The 17,977-nt window shown below is 41.5% G+C and overlaps 1 protein-coding gene across 3 annotated transcripts in view; it reads right to left on the minus strand.

Annotated features, from left to right (window-relative positions):
* Window positions 1–17,977, minus strand: part of LOC126198474 (UHRF1-binding protein 1-like) — a 458,855-nt gene that overhangs the window by 408,672 nt on the left and 32,206 nt on the right. For all 3 annotated transcript variants that reach the window (XM_049934830.1, XM_049934829.1, XM_049934832.1), the window contains exon 3: window positions 15,628–15,819. In XM_049934830.1, the coding sequence (XP_049790787.1) occupies window positions 15,628–15,819 (192 nt within the window). The remainder of the gene's footprint in view (window positions 1–15,627; window positions 15,820–17,977) is intronic.

Here is a 17,977-nt window from a genome sequence, read left to right on the forward strand (position 1 = left end):
TTGTCCCATATATCCTCCCACAAACACCTACTCCAGTCTGGTCACAAGTATCACCTATCCCAACAAGGGCAAGGCTACCTGCAAAACCAGTCATGTGATCTACAAGCTAAGCTCCAACCACTGTGCTTTATTCTATGTTTGGCATTACAACCAACAAGCTGTCTGTCTGTATTAATGGCCACCAACAAACAGCGGCCAAGAAACACTTGGACCATCTCGTTGCTGAGCATGCTGCCCAACATGATGTTCTTCATTTCAATGACTGCTTCACAGCCTGTGCCATCTGGATCCTTCACACCAACACCAGCTTTTCTGAATTGCACAGGTAGCAACTACCCTTCAATATATCCTACATTCCCATAACCCTCCTGGCCTCAACCTTCGTTAGCCGTTGTCCTTACCCATCTGGTCATGTGTATGAGTTGCTTTTGTGTGTGTGTGTGTGTGTGTGTGTGTGTGTGTGTGTGTGTGTCTTTTTGTTGTGCCTATCTGTGACTCTGCATCTCTGTTATATGGTAAGTAGCAACTATCCTTTTCAGAATACTATTTCTCTTGTAATTATACAATGAAATTAGAGAACAACTGTTTCAACAAGTATAGGCCTACTATTCTCAAAAATTTTAAAATACAATAAATAAGTTAAAGCCTACAATTCACAATAACAGTAAGAGTTTATCCTGGCACTCACAAATTTTTGAAATTCACAGTATATCACAATACAAATGAGTAGTGATACGATAAATGAAAAATTATGCAGAAGTAACACAAACAGTAAAATATGTGAATCTAGAATTTCACATCACCACATGAATCTGACACACACAATCTCACACAAAGGAAAATTCCGAAGTTGGTTTCTACATATAAATAAACAAGCAAGTTGCACTGATTTTTTACTTAGATAATTTTGTGACAATTAGCCCACTGGCATGCCAAGACAAACAGTGCAGCATCAGTTTATCTCTATGAAAATTGCAAAAACGTGCAGCATCAACAAAGCACGACTTCTGCCTGGAGCAGCTAACAATTCAGTTCATATGGGGCAGTGATGAGCCATGATTAATCACTGAACACAATTTACCACTATTCATCAGTAGTCTAGGCTTCTCTGTCATGGCACCACTCCAAACGCACTCCATTTGTGTTACAGTGCTAAAGACAACGAACACATGGGGCAGTAAGTCCCTACTCGGACCTCTGCTAGTTTCCAATCAAAAGTGTGGGGTGTCCATTACTCGTTCTTGGATAGCATGCACAGATGTGGAGGGGTTATGATGTGCTTGGTGCAGAATACAAATAGTGATCCTGCTTTATGATAGTCAGATGTGATCAATAGGAACTTGACAACAAGTGTGCCATTTCTCATATTCCCACTGCAATCCAACATCAGGTCACTGTCACATCCGAATGCCCTACAAATCTGGATACTGCACAGTTCGACCATCTGGGTAAATGGTGATCCACAGGGAGTCCCCTTTCAAATTTTGTTGTTTACCAATAATGCTGCGTCACAGGAGTACTCGTCTCCTCCACATCCTTCACAGTAAACATTAGATCCTGTACATGTCCCTTATATGCCCAACCAAGCCTGGAAACAACACAGGGCACCTACAACACTAATGCACTCTGGCAGCCATTCTACCAGTCACAGAGAATTGCCAACTCTAATCATTTACATACTTGTCGATGGTGTGCATGCGTACAAAGTTACAGTGACAGTCGACCATGACCATGCCTTTCTGGGTGTTTCACTTTTTTATCCGTCAGTGTACCATTCTACCAAGCAAACTTTTAAAAGGTGGACGCGAATGATGTCTGGTAGCTCAGTCAGTAGATCAGTCAAGGACATGTAGTTCTTACAATACACCTGATTATACTGTGAAACATGAAGATGTACCTCTCAGATTCATATTTTCATAACTTACTGATTCAATTCTGCAATTTTCTGCTACGATACATATTACATCAATTTTTTTTTTTTTTTTTAATATGTCTCTTCTTGGTGGATATATAGCTACATATTGATTATTTAAGTGAATTCTTTGCTTTTAAACACACAACAAGCATACATTTTTACTAACTAAAAAAAAGTAGCTTTGTGTGTGTGTGTGTGTGTGTGTGTGTGTGTGTGGGTGGGTGGGTGTTTATAACATACCCAAGATTTCCTATTACACACTATCACAAATGGTTTCCCAAAGTCCAACTACTCATCCAAGCTCTGGGAATGGGGACGTGAAGTAGGAGACCGACTATATGTTGTTGTTGTGGTCTTCAGTCCTGAGACTGGTTTGATGCAGCTCTCCATGCTACTCTATCCTGTGCAAGCTTCTTCATCTCCCAGTACCTACTGCAGCCTACATCCTTCTGAATCTGCTTAGTGTATTCATCTCTTGGTCTCCCTCTATGATTTTTACCCTCCACGCTGCCCCCCAGTACTAAATTGGTGATCCCTTGATGCCTCAGAAGATGTCCTACCAACCGACCCCTTCTTCTGGTCAAGTTGTGCCACAAACTCCTCTTCTCCCCAGTTCTATTCAATACCTCCTCATTAGTTATGTGATCTACCCATCTAATCTTCAGCATTCTTCTGTAGCACCACATTTTGAAAGCTTTTATTCTCTTCTTGTCCAAACTATTTATCGTCCATGTTTCACTTCCATACATGGCTACACTCCATACAAATACTTTAAGAAACGACTTCCTGACACTTAAATCAATACTCGATGTTAACAAATTTCACTTCTTCAGAAACGCTTTCCTTGCCATTGCCAGTCGACATTTTATATCCTCTCTACTTCGACCATCATCAGTTATTTTGCTCCCCAAATAGCAAAACTCCTTTACTACGAGGTGCATTCAAGTTCTAAGGCCTCCGATTTTTTTCCTAATTAACTACTCACCTGAAATCGATGAAACTGGCGTTACTTTTCGACGTAATCGCCCTGCAGACATACACATTTTTCACAATGCTGACGCCATTATTCCATGGCAGCGGCAAAGGCTTCTTTAGGAGTCTGTTTTGACCACTGAAAAATCGCTGAGGCAATAGCAGCACGGCTGGGGAATGTGCGGCCACAGAGTGTGTCTTTCGTTGTTGGAAAAAGCCAAAAGTCACTAGGAGCCAGGTGAGGTGAGTAGGGAGCATGAGGAATCACTTCAAAGTTGTTATCACAAAGAAACTGTTGCGTAACGTTAGCTCGAAGTGCGGGTGCGTTGTCTTGGTGAAACAGCACATGCGGAGCCCTTCCCGGACGTTTTTGTTGCAGTGCAGGAAGGAATTTGTTCTTCAAAACATTTTCGTAGAATGCACCTGTTACCGTAGTGCCCTTTGGAACGCAATGGGTAAGGGTTACGCCCTCGCTATCCCAGAACATGGACACCATCATTTTTTCAGCACTGGCGGTTACCCGAAATTTTTGTGGTGGCGGTGAATCTGTGTGCTTCCATTGAGCTGAGTGGCGCTTTGTTTCTGGATTGAAAAATGGCATCCACGTCTCATCCATTGTCACAACCGACGAAAAGAAAGTCCCATTCATGCTGTCATTGCGCATCAACATTGCTTGGCAACATGCCACACGGGCAGCCATGTGGTCATCCGTCAGCATTCCTGGCACCCACCTGGATGACACTTTTCGCATTTTCAGGTCGTCATGCATGATTGTGTGCACAGAACCCACAGAAATGCTAACTCTGGAGGCGATCTGTTCAACAGTCATTCGGCGATCCCCCAAAACAATTCTCTCCACTTTCTCGATCATGTCGTCAGACTGGCTTGTGCGAGTCCGAGGTTGTTTCGGTTTGTTGTCACACGATGTTCTGCTTTCATTAAAACTGTCGCACCCACGAACGCACTTTCGACACATCCGTAACTCCATCACCACATGTCTCCATCAACTGTCGATGAATTTGAATTGGTTTCACAACACGCAAATTCAGAAAACAAATGATTGCACGCTGTTCAAGTAAGGAAAACGTCACCATTTCAAGTATTTAAAACAGTTCTCATTCTCGCCGCTGGCGGTAAAATTCCATCTGCCGTACAGCGCTGCCATCTCTGGGACGTATTGACAATGAACGCAGCCTCATTTTAAAACAATGCGCACGTTTCTATCTCTTTCCAGTCCGGAGGAAAAAAATCGGAGGCCTTAGAACTTGAATGCACCTCGTACTTTAAGTGTCCCATTTCCTAATCTAATTCCATCAGCATCAACCGATTTAATTCGACTACATTCCATTATCCTCGTTTTGCTTTTGATGATGTCTATCTTATACCCTCCTTTCAAGACACTGTCCATTCCGTTCAACTGCTCTTCCAAGTCCTTTGCAGTCTCTGTCAGAATTACAATGTCGTCAGTGAACCTCAACGTTTTTATTTCTTCTCTATGGATTTTAATACCTACTCCGAACTTTTCTTTTGTTTCCTTTACTGCTTGCTCAATATACAGATTGAATAGCATCGGGGATATACAACCCTGTCTTACTCCCTTCCCAACCATTGCTTCCCTTTCATGTCCCTCGACTCTTGTAACTGCCATCTGCTTTCTGTACAAATTGTAAATAGCTTTTCGCTCCCTGTATTTTACCCCTGCCACCTTTAGAATTTGAAAGAGAGTATTCCAGTCAACATTGTCAAAAGCTTTCTCTAAGTATACAAATGCTAGAAATGTAGCTTTGCCTTTCCTTCATCTAGCTTCTAAGATAAGTCGTAGGGTCAGTATTGCCTCACGTGTTTCAACATTTCTACGGAATCCAAACTGATCTTCCCCGAGGTCGGCTTCTACCAGTTTTTCCATTCGTCTGTAAAGAATTCGCATTAGTATTTTGCAGCTGTGACTTATTAAACTGATAGTTCGGTAATTTTCACATCTGTCAACACCTGCTTTCTTTGGGATTGGAATTATTATATTCTTCTTGAAGTCTGAGGGAATTTCACCTGTCTCATACATCTTGCTCACCAGATGGTAGAGTGTTGTCAGGACTGGCTCTCCCAAGGTTATCAGTAGTTCTAATGGAATGTTGTCTACTCCCAGGGCCTTGTTTCGACTTAGGTCTTTCAGTGCTCTGTCAAACTCTTCATGCAGTATCATATCTCCCATTTCATCTTCATCTACATCCTCTTCCATTTCCATAATATTGTCCTCAAGAACATCGCCCCTGTATAAACCCTCTATATACTCCTTCCACCTTTCTGCTTTCCCTTCTTTGCTTAGAACTAGGTTTCGATGTGAGCTCTTGATATTCGTGCAAGTGGTTCTCTTTCTCCAAAGGTCTCTCTAATTTTCCTGTAGGCAGTATCTATCTTACCCCTAGTGAGATAAGCCTCTACATCCTTACATTTGTCCTCTAGCCGTCCCTGCTTAGCCATTTTGCACTTCCTGTCAATCTCATTTTTGAGATGTTTGTATTCCTTTTTGCCTGCTTCACTTACTGCATTTTTGTATTTTCTCCTTTCATCAATTAAATTCAGTATCTCTTCTGTTACCCAAGGATTTCTACTAGCCCTCGTCTTTTTACCTACTTGATCCTGTGCTGCCTTCACTATTTCATTCCTCAAAGCTACCCATTCTTCTTCTACTGTATTTCTTTCCTCCATTCCTGTCAGTTGTTCCCTTATGCTCTCCCTGAAACTCTGTACAAGCTCTGGTTCTTTCAGTTTGTCCAGGTTCCATCTCCTTAAATTCCCACCTTTTTGCAGTTTCTTCAGTTTTAATCTACAGTTCATAACCAACTATAGAGATGAAGTATACTGGAGACCTTTGCTGCATAACCTCTAAGGAATCTATGAATGCCCTATGGGAACCCTGAAAAAACCTGTCCAATTGGGGCACTGATGTAGTAGTGATAGATCAAGCAAGCCAACAATGGACAAATAATGAGCTTTCAAAAATGGACAAACCTTGGAATGGAAAATGGAGCCACAGGGTGATGACAGAGAAACAAACATGGTTTGCGAATTGGAATAGTATGTTGGGTGTAGGAGAAATAAGATGGAGAAGTGAAGGAAGATGTGAAATGAGAAATGGGTTGATGCTGTACAGGATAGATCAGACTGTTCCAGTCCGTATGCCCATCCGGGTGCAGCCGGGTCGGAAAAGGCACATGTGGGCAGAGGTGCAAACAGCTGAAGCATTCAAGATCTTGCAGCCTTGCTGCAGGGCATGGAACTGTGTTCCACCAACCGAGTGCACGCGAGAAGATGTAGCCAAACAGCTTCCACGTGCTCAGAAAGCACACAATAAGAGCTTTTGGCGGGTGGCCTACACTGCCTGTGCCTGCCCATGAAAGTACTGAGGGACAGGTATGGGTGCTCTTTCCCCAAAGAGCAATGTTCAAATAGTCTGGGATAGGCAATGATGATGACACCAAAAACTGAGTGGCAATAGTTGTGAGAGAAACACTGAATGAACTGGAATTAATGAGAGAATGATATTGACCAAAACATCTCTGAATGGAAAACAGTGAAGATACTATAATAATAGTATGCCCACCTGGTGGGACTCACATCGGATAAAAAAAGAGAGAGAGAGAGTCTGAAGAAGAAAGCATATGACTGGACCGAACACAACTGTAATGAGAGATATGAATGCACATGTTGATGCAGAAAATCTGAATATGAAAATATACTTGGTGCAAATGCCTGGGGAAGCAGAAGCATTGAGGTAAAGCATTGTTGGACTTTTGCATAAGGAGTGGATTAGAGTGCAAGGCAATGTGGTATAGCAGTGACTGGTCTAAAAAAATCAGTGGCTACCTGTTAATAGATAATGAAATGATGAGAAATGTTACGTGTCAAGGTAATACCTACAGTGGCCTTAGAGACTACAGATGATGAAGGTGAGAAAGCAAAGCAAGTTGAATACAAGTAAAGAAGCTAAAAGAAGCAGAGTTAAAGAAACATAACAAAGGGAAATTAGAGATAAAATTCCCCTGGGTAGCTGTGAAAGAAGACTGGAGTTTTAAGAACACACTTACAGAAGCAGCAGAAGAGACATGTGGAAGAACTGGCAATAGGAGACGACACAACAACACTCACTGGTGGAGTTCTGAAAATTCTGCCGATTTGCTGAAAATTTTGACAAACAAGTGGAGAAAGATAGAAATGTAGAGCAGACTTGTGACTAGTCTCCCTCCCCGCTTCACATGTGTACTACTAAATATCTATGGCCAGATGACTTGTGTGGTGCAGTGTTAAACTGGTCACAGGCCATTTATTAGAGTTAAAATTCATAAAACAATGTTATGTAACTGAATACCATCAAATTTCATATGACAAGCTATCTAAGCAGGGCGAGCCATAACAGTTATTAGGAGGCATGAGTGTTGTCTATTACATATTTAATTGGCATTCAGAGTAACTTCTCATGGCAATGGTGGGAGTACATCACGATTTAATTAATATGTTTACAACCAATGTAAATATCCTATGCCAATCATGTGTGTGTGTGTGTGTGTGTGTGTGTGTGTGTGTGTGTGTGTGTTTATATATTTCTTTTAATTTGTTGCATATCATGTCCAAAAGCCACAAATTAAGCACAATAAAACCAGAAAAAATGCATAATCTACATATGTACATATGTGGCCTATTACAGTACTCGTCTTATAAACCCTAGCACACACTGGTTCAATGTATGGACTCATTGTCACAACTCTTTGTTGCCAACTATTTTTGCCCTGCCACAGAAAGAACTATGTACGTATCTAGCTTCAGTTCAAGAAAAACATAAATCTGAAAGTTAAGTGTTCTGTTGCACTGCCGAAAAACTTACTTTAAGTAAATGAATTGAAGATGCATCTCTTGCAGAAGCAGTTTTTCAGAAAATGCTTTACTTTTCACATACAAATTAAAAACCAATCTTCTGAATTCACATATTTTTTCACTGCATAATTGTTCTAAAGTGACTGCTTATGTTACTTCAAACTAACTCACTGTCTGTAATTTGTATACTGTGCTCTGAATTATGAGGGCAAATTGCAACTGCTAATACAGGGTGTTTATAAATGAATATCAGGGTTTTAATGCTTTATAACATTTATTATATTAAACTTACAGTTATAAATGATATCAGATGAAAGAGCAACTCAAACAGTTTTCCCAAGAATCTTATAAATGTTCAACGTGAGCACCATTTGTCACACGGCATACATCAAGTCTATAGCCAAGTTCTTCCCACACATTGATAAATGTGTCTTCAGTGATTGTAGCAACAGCTCCTTCAATCCAGTTTCTGTATTCAGGGAGGTCTGCCGGTAGCGGAGGCACGTTCACACGATCCTTGATGAAGCCCCAAAGGAAAAAATTGCACGGCTTTAGGTCGGGTGAATGTGGAGGCCATGCAAAGCAAGCCCTGTCACTGGGTCCCTTGTGACCTATCCAGCACTTGGGTACAGTGAAGTTCAACCAATCTAGCGGATTGCGGCAGAAACATCGCGCGCTGCGCATGCACACTGGTGCCAAACACAACTGTTTGATTTGCTCTTTCATTTGACATATCATTTACAACTGTAAGTTTAATGTAATAAATATTATAAAGTGTTGAAACCCCAATAATCATTTATAAACAACCTTTATAAGGAAGGCAGAAATTAACAGTGTGAAATTATCTTTTTCTCGAAATGTGTCCTCCAACTGGCTTACAAGTATTTCTAAATTTCTGTAGTCACCTACAAGGAATTTCAGAATCCTATTTGATCATCTAGTTTTAAAGTGTCAAGGAGATTGTATTTATGTCTGTTTCCTTCTTTAAGAAGCTCACGAATCCATCAATGTTTATAAGCAATGCTGCTACTTTTCAGTTGCTACACTGTAGGTTATACACTGCTAATGTATCAAATATTTCTTTATGATCATAGAATGCCTGTATCCCTTTCTCATCAGTTGAGATTCACTTACCAGTTTCATGCATTCTTTCAAAGTGTCCCAAGAAATAATACCTGAATACATAAAGTCACATCCACAATGATTATGCCACATCAAACACGTTCCGGCTGTTGTTGATACATCAAAAGAAGTGTAGGGTTTATGTGCACTCAGTTTTGCATTGGCTGCATTACACAGAGGAGTTATGCCATTCACCACTAGATGACAATGGCATCATTTTAACTGGGGAAGGGGAATAATTCTTTGTAGCTCAGCCAAGTTGCACAAAAATTCATAAATTATAGATAGAAACCTTCCTCACAAATTAGGGGCAAATTGTATCACAATCCTTACAATAGTTCCTGAGATTAGCCCAAACATACAAACAAAATCACGGCAGGTGTCTCCCCCCTCCCCCCCCCCCCCCACCACCACCACCACCACCACCACCACCACCACCACCACACCGAATATAGATACATAAATAGATAGGTGGATAGTTAGAAGACGGGGGTGAACTCCAAATGGCAAAAGATCTAATGAGGATAGATGTGGAGGAAGCACTAAAAAAAATTAAAAATGAGAAAGGCATTTGGGATGAATGATACAAATGAGGAGAATATCAGAGCAGCAGAAGAGATCAGGACACAGTTGTTTTATAGAGTTATGAGAGATATATGGAATTAAATGAGAACTTTAATTTTATGAAAAGGAAAGTTGCTACTCATCACATAGTGGAGATGCTGAGTCGCAATAGGCACAACAAAAAGACTGTTGCAAATAAAACTTTCGGCCCGTAAGGCCTACGTCAAAAATACACACACACACACACACACACACACACACACACACACCACTGCGTGATAGAAATGTATACTCGTCCATCTCTACACAACCCCTGTCCCCAACCTCTTACCTTATGGCTCATACCCCTGTAATAGACCTAAATACAAGACCTGTCCCATACATTCTCCCACCACCATCTACTCCAGTCCAATCACAAACATCACCTATCCCATCAAAGGCAGGGCTACCTCTGAAACCCACCATGTGATCTACAGGCTAAGCTGCTACCATTGTGCTGAATTCTATGTGGGTGTGACAGCCAATAAGCTGTCTGTCCGCATGAATGGCCAGTGACAAAATGTGGCGAAGAAACAAGTGGACCACCCAGCTGCTGAACACGCCATCAAACATGACATCCTTCATTTCAATTACCACTTCACAGCCTGTGCCATATGGATCCTTCCCACCAACACTAGCTTTTCTGAATTGCGCAGGTGGGAACTTCCCCTGCAATATATCTACGTCAACCTTCATTAGTCATTGTCCTCAACTATCTAGCCTCTCTGTTCCCATTCCAGCACTATACAGCCCTCATTCCACCATCGCGCCCAGTCTTTTTACTTCTCTCCTTTTTGGCTACCCCCTCTCCCCTGCCCTCTGTCTAACCTCACAACTGCACATAGCTGCCCTACCCTCTCCACCTCGTCCCTGTGGACTCCCCAGCAGCACTGCGTGTCCACCATCCCTATCCTACTATCCCTCCCCCTCCCCACTCCAGCCTCCTCCTTACCCCCACCCTGATGCCACTCCCATCATGCACTGGTGCTACTGCTTGCAGTGTGGCTACAGTTGCCTTAAACTGCAGTCATGTGTGTGTGAGTTGCGTTTGCATGTGTGTGTGAGTGTGTGTGTGTGTGTGTGTGTGTGTATTTTTGACGAAGGCCTTATGGGCCAGCCAAAAGTATTATTTGTAACAGTCTTTTTGTTGTGCCTCTCTACAACTTAGCATCTCCATTATGTGGTGAGTAACAACTTTCCTTTTCATAATATTGTTACATTCAATCATGGATTTTCCAGTGTTTGTAATGAGAACTTCAGAAGACTGGTAGAAGTAAATAACTATACCTGTCTCCAAAAGGGTTCCAGAAACTTTTGCTAACATTAGCCTTACGTGTCACTTTGCAAAAATCTACGAGAAGCTCTAGTGAAATGTATCTGCAGAACAGTGGAAAAGCAACTGAGAGAAGAACAGTATGCCTTCAGACCAGGACACACTACAGCAGATCTCAAATTTGCAATGAGATAGCTACAGAAACACCAGTACGAGTACAGGAGAGCACTACAGATAGTCCTCCTGGATTTAGAGAAAGCATGCGACACAGCACCCAGAAGTAAAAGGTTGGAGGCACTAAGAAGGAAAGGTACTGAGATGCAAACTGCACTGTGAGAGAAAAAAAGAGGTGGGAAGAGGAGGAGGAGGAGACTGCACCAGAGAAGCATAAGTAGTGTGAGTGTTGAAGATGAGAAACAGGGAGAGGGAATTACACTATGTATGTTACTGTTCATAGTGGTGATGGATGATACGATACAAATGGCAAGAGAGATTGGAGACAGGATTATAGCAATCTTGTTTTCTGATGATTCAATGGTATGAGAGGACAATGAGGAGGAACTACAGAAGCTATTAGATGCTAGGCCTAAAAATTGATGCTGAGAAGTGTTACCTGTTCGTCACAGCAAGAAAAAAGTATAGACCTATAGCAAGCTGGAAATAGTAGGAAGTTTCAGATACTGGAGAGAGCATAATACAAGAAATTGAAAGAAATGTACAAGAGATACGTGAATGGGTAAGGTAACCTCATAGCTTTATGTAAAGTCCACAAGGAATAGTCTGGAACACACAAGTTCCTCAGAGGAGGAAGAAAGTGGTATCCCAAAAAAATATACAGTAATTCTGCTGCAGCTGGGTACTGAAAGAATGAGTAAAAAGTAAGGACCAAGCAATTGAGATGAAGTTTTTTGAGAAATCAGAGAGGTGTAGCAAAAATGGAAGAAAAATGAGAAATGAATGGGTTAGGAAGATAACACGAAGATACCCTACAATGTAAGACTGACGCAAGAAGATAAAATGATATGGATGAGACTATGATGCCTATGAAGATGCACAAGATGAATATGGAGGACAGGATACCAAGGGAAAGACCAAAGGGAAGTCAAGTGACAAGTCACTGCTTAGTTCAGTCTTCTCCTCCCTTCCAGATGCTTTCTTCCTCTTCTTTAAGCCACTTGTCCCTTAGCTCTTTCCATGGTCTCTTGCATCTATCTTCAACTCGTGCATCTTCCCAGGCATTTTCTTCTTGCCCATTATCTTCACATGACCATACCATTTCAATCTTTTTATTCTCAATCATAGATTGCAAACATTCCATATTTATTTTTCTCCATAAGACTTACATTTTTCATTTTTTCCATTTTTGTCACGCCTTTCTGACTTCTCAAAAACTTCAGTTCACTTGCTCCCACTTCTCCCCTGCCTCCCCCCCCCCCCCCCAACTTCATGACCCTGGTTTCTGCAGTACATTCCCACATAATATTATTTAGTATATCACCTTCTTACTTCTATGCGTGATTTACTTGTTTCATATCATTCCTTTCACACTTTCCGTAAACCTATGAGCTTGCCTTGCAGATTCACTACTCTCTTGGTCATTTTTTGTATTTTCCTGTATTATAATCCCCAGATACTTGAAATTTTCGATGTTTTTAGCTGATCCACCCCCATCAGCTTGGTAGCATAGATCTACCCATTTACTTTTGTCATGATCACCAGTTAACACTTATTTGTATTAAATTTAAGGCCATATTCTTGCTCAACCTCTTCTCTGCACATATAACTGCTTCTGTACTTTCCCCCTCATCGTTCACCCCTCCCCCACACCCCTCCCAAGAAAAAAAAAAAAAATCATCAAACACCACTGCTGTCATTCTGTCTTCTCTCTCTCTCTTACCGCTTGTGTCATTCTATCATTAATCACCAATAACAAAAGTAAAGAATATAGTGCACTTCTTTGTTTCACACTGTTTCTCTGTTTCAGCCATCCTGTTCTATTCCCGTTAACTTTCTTAGTACAATTCTTACCTTGTACAGTCTGCTTTGTCATCCCTTTCATTCTTACTTCATTTGACAGAACTATCTCATATTTATAGTGAAAATACAACGGAGATGCTGATTTGCAGATAGGCACAACACAAAAAGACTGTCACAAATCACATTTCATTCTGGATTTTTCATTGTTTGATTCATAGTGAAAATATTATGATAAGGATAGACTGGTACTTAGGATGTTGCGGAGATGTTGAGTCACGTACAGGCAAAACAAAAGGGACTACTAAACATGTAAGCTTTTGGTTAGAAGCCCCCCCCCCCCCCCCCACACACACACACACGCGACCTGGCAGCCAGAGACAGCCTCAGCCATAAGGCCTTCTGGCCGAAAGCTTACATGTTTAGAAGTTTTTTTTTTTTTTTTTTTTTCTGTGCCTGTCTTCCTCTCAACATCTCTGCTATATCTTGAGTAGCAATCTGTCCTTTTCATCATACTGTCATCATTCCATCCTGGATTTTCCAATGTTTCACATTTATAGTGGTGTTTCTCAGTACAGTCTGCTTCTCTATCACTCTCCTTATTAATGTTTCCTAAACTTCGCTTTCCCTGCATCTGGGAAGACCAACAGTAGATCTTTCTAATATACATAGTGGTGTCTTACTGTAAATCAGAGATCTACTACACATCTTCATGGCCTGAAGCTATACTGTTCGTCTGGTGGCCAGTGCTGGCAGTCACTAATGGAAATCTCACACTGTAAAAGAATTTTTCACATCTCTTTTCATTCCATTTTTAGCATCTCACTGATAGGGTTCCCGATGATCTGAAAGAATTAGTTTTTGAAATATCCTAAAGGAAATGTTAAGAGGTAAAAGCATTGATGACAACACATGTTAATTTCCAAAGCTAGCTGTAGATGATTATCAATGAAACTTATAACTTCAGAACATGACTATGCTGAATATTTTACAGTTTTATGTGCTGCTTTAGTTCCGAGAATATTTACAGAATATTACAACAGAGATGATGAAAATTACCTGATGATGTTGACACAGAAAACTTAATTTGAAGTTGCTGAAGACGACACAGTCCAGAGAACATATCTTTTCACTGAATCCCACCCAATTGCATGCCACATGGTTCTTTTATTCGAAAATTTAATGCAGATCAAACTTCTCGTTCTTACATAAAATCACTGATTTTATTTTTGATTGTGGGAAATCCTGATTGTAGTAGTGCTGCTAATGATTCCACCTCACATTTGCAATGTGAAACATTTGTTCCATAAAATACACAAAAATAATTCTGAAATCTGATACTGCAGCAAACTACTCAGATAATGGAGAAGCAAACTCACCTATTGTTTTTAGCTGTTCATTTTTCATCGACATGGCATATAGGACTGTAATTACAAATAAACTGACCGTGTTTTTGCACTTGTAGGCAATGTATCTAACCAAATATTTTAAAGCATTGTGAGTAACATCTTCACTGGAGCTTGCTGACTCACTAAGATCACAGTCTCAAAGCAAATACGGTACCTATGGACTAGGTGATTCCATTGTCAACAAAGTGATTTCTTAGTAATTTTAGAAAATGGAGTACTTCGTAAAAACCCATATTTTCCTTGTATTACCTACAGGGTTTGAAAAATACATCTTAGTAGTGGATACAAGTGATTTCCTCGCTTTTGAATTTTTCACTCCCAAATTACATACTCATATAACCTCTACAACACGAACCCCAACTGTTTCAAGTTCTGTAATGATTGTCTCAAAAAACTGCTGGCCAGTTTCACATTAAAATTGTAATACACTGGCTGTTTAGACTTTGAAAATAAACTTCTTATCGTAACTATTTTGACGTTTTTGTTTGTTCCAAGAATGACATCGTCAGATGAATCACAGCAACAATGCTGTCAAAGGTTCATTTCATCAAAGCTTAGGACAGCCGTGGTCTCAAATGGCGTAAGCATTCCTGACTTAGCCTCTGTAAAATCTAGTGCTTCCTTTAAAATTCCTAGTTGACACTTAAACTGTTTTGCCCATTTATGGAGCATTGATCAGCAGGGTAAAGGATAGTTCTTTCTTCTTAGATAAGCATATGCTTTTGTAGATAATGCTGCCAAAGTAAGGGCGACTGCTGTGTCCTCCTCCTTGGGTGAAACACTGATACAGTATAGTTTTAACCTTCTTACTTACTCATCCCATATTCTTACTAGCAGGAATAGTTGTTCTGAGAGGTACACCCTTTTCATAGCTTTTGTCATAGCTGCAGTTTTTTGCTCCATTAAAGCATTTCTGCTCTTCGCAATAGCCAATTATTTCTTCAAGTGCGCAATTTCTTGCTCTTTTGATTTTTTAAAGATAGGATCAGAAAGAATTTCTGTGTCAACTGACTTGTCCAGTTTTGTTTTTGTTGGAGACAAAACTTTCAACATTTTGGGCACCCTCTTACACCACACTGCTCTGATGTTACTACGATGTTCTCTTTCTGATATGCTGTCCTCTGAGTTGACACAACCTGCAGCAACAACTTTATTTCTGTACCAGTTATGTATTTTGTGGCATGGAACAGTGTCCGATTTCAGCAAGTTTCTTGTAGGTAAACCCAACAACTCATTTTGCATGTCCTGTTTGTAATCACGGTTCGTAACAAAGAAAAATGTCCAGACATGTCAGTAAAGTGAAAGTACTAGTTATCTAGGACAGGAAGCTATCAATGCACTACTGCGTACTGTATTACCAACTAGCTATCATCAATCTGTTATGCTCTATTTGTGCCTGAGTAAGGTTATAAATATACAAAAGTTAATTCTTTGAACAAAGTAGCCTTTCTACTTGTTATATTAAGTATCTGATTTTTATCTATACTCACTTGAACAGTCGCCTTGAAAGCTGGACTCCTGAATGTAATTCGTACAGTGTTAACAATGACAGTCATACCATCAATAACCTTATTTATGAAACTATATTTTGCTGGCCCAGCTATTGACGACAGCCCTTGATGAACAGAAACTGATCTTAGTTCTTCACAGGTTTCAACTTCAACACGTACTTCATCCAGAGTCTATAACAAAACAACAACATATATATATAATAGAGGGAAACATTCCACGTGGGAAAAATATAATCTAAAAACAAAGATGATGTGACTTACCAAACGAAAGCGCTGGCAGGTCGATAGACACACAAACAAACACAAACATACACACAAAATTCAAGCTTTCGCAACAAACTGTTGCCTCATCAGGAAAGAGGGAAGGAGAGGGAAAGATGAAAGGATGTGGGTTTTAAGGGAGAGGGTAAGGAGTCATTCCAATCCCGGGAGCGGAAAGACTTACCTTAGGGGGAAAGAAGGACGGGTATACACTCGCACACACACACACACACACACACACACACACACACACACACACATATCCATCCACACATATGCAGACACAAACAGACATATTTAAAGACAAAGAGTTTCGGCAGAGATGTCGGTCGAGGCGGAAGTGCAGAGGCAAAGATGTTGTTGAAAGACAGGTGAGGTATGAGTGACGGCAACTTGAAATTAGCGGAGATTGAGGCCTGGTGGGTAATGGGAAGAGAGGATATATTGAAGAGCAAGTTCCCATCTCCGGAGTTCGGATAGGTTGGTGTTGGTGGGAAGTATCCAGATAACCAAGACGGTGTAACACTGTGCCAAGATGTGCTGGCCGTGCACCAAGGCATGTTTAGCCACAGGGTGATCCTCATTACCAACAAACACTGTCTGCCTGTGTCCATTCATGCGAATGGACAGTTTGTTGCTGGTCATTCCACATAGAATGCATCACAGTGTAGGCAGGTCAGTTGGCAAATCACGTGGGTGCTTTCACACGTGGCTCTGCCTTTGATCATGTACACCTTCCGGGTTACAGGACTGGAGTAGGTGGTGGTGGGAGGGTGCATGGGACAGGTTTTACACCGGGGGCGGTTACAAGGATAGGAGCCAGAGGGTAGGGAAGGTGGTTTGGGGATTTCATAGGGATGAACTAAGAGGTTACGAAGGTTAGGTGGACGGTGGAAAGACACTCTTGGTGGAGTGGGGAGGATTTCATGAAGGATGGATCTCATTTCAGGGCAGGATTTGAGGAAGTCGTATCCCTGCTGGAGAGCCACATTCAGAATCTGGCCCAGTCCCGGAAAGTATGCTGTCACAAGTGGGGCACTTTTGTGGTTCTTCTGTGGGAGGTTCTGGGTTTGAGGGGATGAGTAAGTGGCTCTGGTTATTTGCTTCTGTACCAGGTCGGGAGGGTAGTTACGGGATGCGAAAGCTGTTGTCAGGTTGTTGGTGTAATGGTTCAGGGATTCCGGACTGGAGCAGATTTGTTTGCCACGAAGACCTAGGCTGTAGGGAAGGGACCGTTTGATGTGGAATGGGTGGCAGCTGTCATAATGGAGGTACTGTTGCTTGTTGGTGGGTTTGATGTGGACAGACGTGTGAAGCTGGCCATTGGACAGATGGAGGTCAACGTCAAGGAAAGTGGCGTGGGATTTGGAGTAGGACCAAGTGAATCTGATGGAACCAAAGGTGTTGAGGTTGGAGAGGAAATTCTGGAGTTCTTCTTCACTGTGAGTCCAGATCATGAAGATGTCATCAATAAATCTGTACCAAACTTTGGGTTGGCAGGCCTGGGTAACCAAGAAGGCTTCCTCTAGGCGACCCATGAATGGGTTGGCGTACGAGGGGGCCATCCTGGTACCCATGGCTGTTCCCTTTAATTGTTGGTATGTCTGGCCTTCAAAAGTGAAGAAGTTGTCGGTCAGGATGAAGCTGGCTAAGGTAATGAGGAAAGAGGTTTTAGGTAGGGTGGCAGGTGATCGGCGTGAAAGGAAATGCTCCATCGTAGCGAGGCCCTGGACGTGCGGAATATTTGTGTATAAGGAAGTGGCATCAATGGTTACAAGGATGGTTTCTGGGGGTAACAGATTGGGTAAGGATTCCAGGCGTTCGAGAAAGTGGTTGGTGTCTTTGATGAAGGATGGGAGACTGCATGTAATGGGTTGAAGGTGTTGATCTATGTAGGCAGAGATACGTTCTGTGGGGGCTTGGTAACCAGCTACAATGGGGCGGCCAGGATGATTGGGTTTGTGAATTTTAGGAAGAAGGTAGAAGGTAGGGGTGCGGGGTGTTGGTTGGGTCAGGAGGTTGATGGAGTCAGGTGAAAGGTTTTGCAGGGGGCCTAAGGTTCTGAGGA

Source organism: Schistocerca nitens, chromosome 8, assembly GCF_023898315.1.
Source record: "Schistocerca nitens isolate TAMUIC-IGC-003100 chromosome 8, iqSchNite1.1, whole genome shotgun sequence".
NCBI lineage: Eukaryota > Metazoa > Arthropoda > Insecta > Orthoptera > Acrididae > Schistocerca > Schistocerca nitens.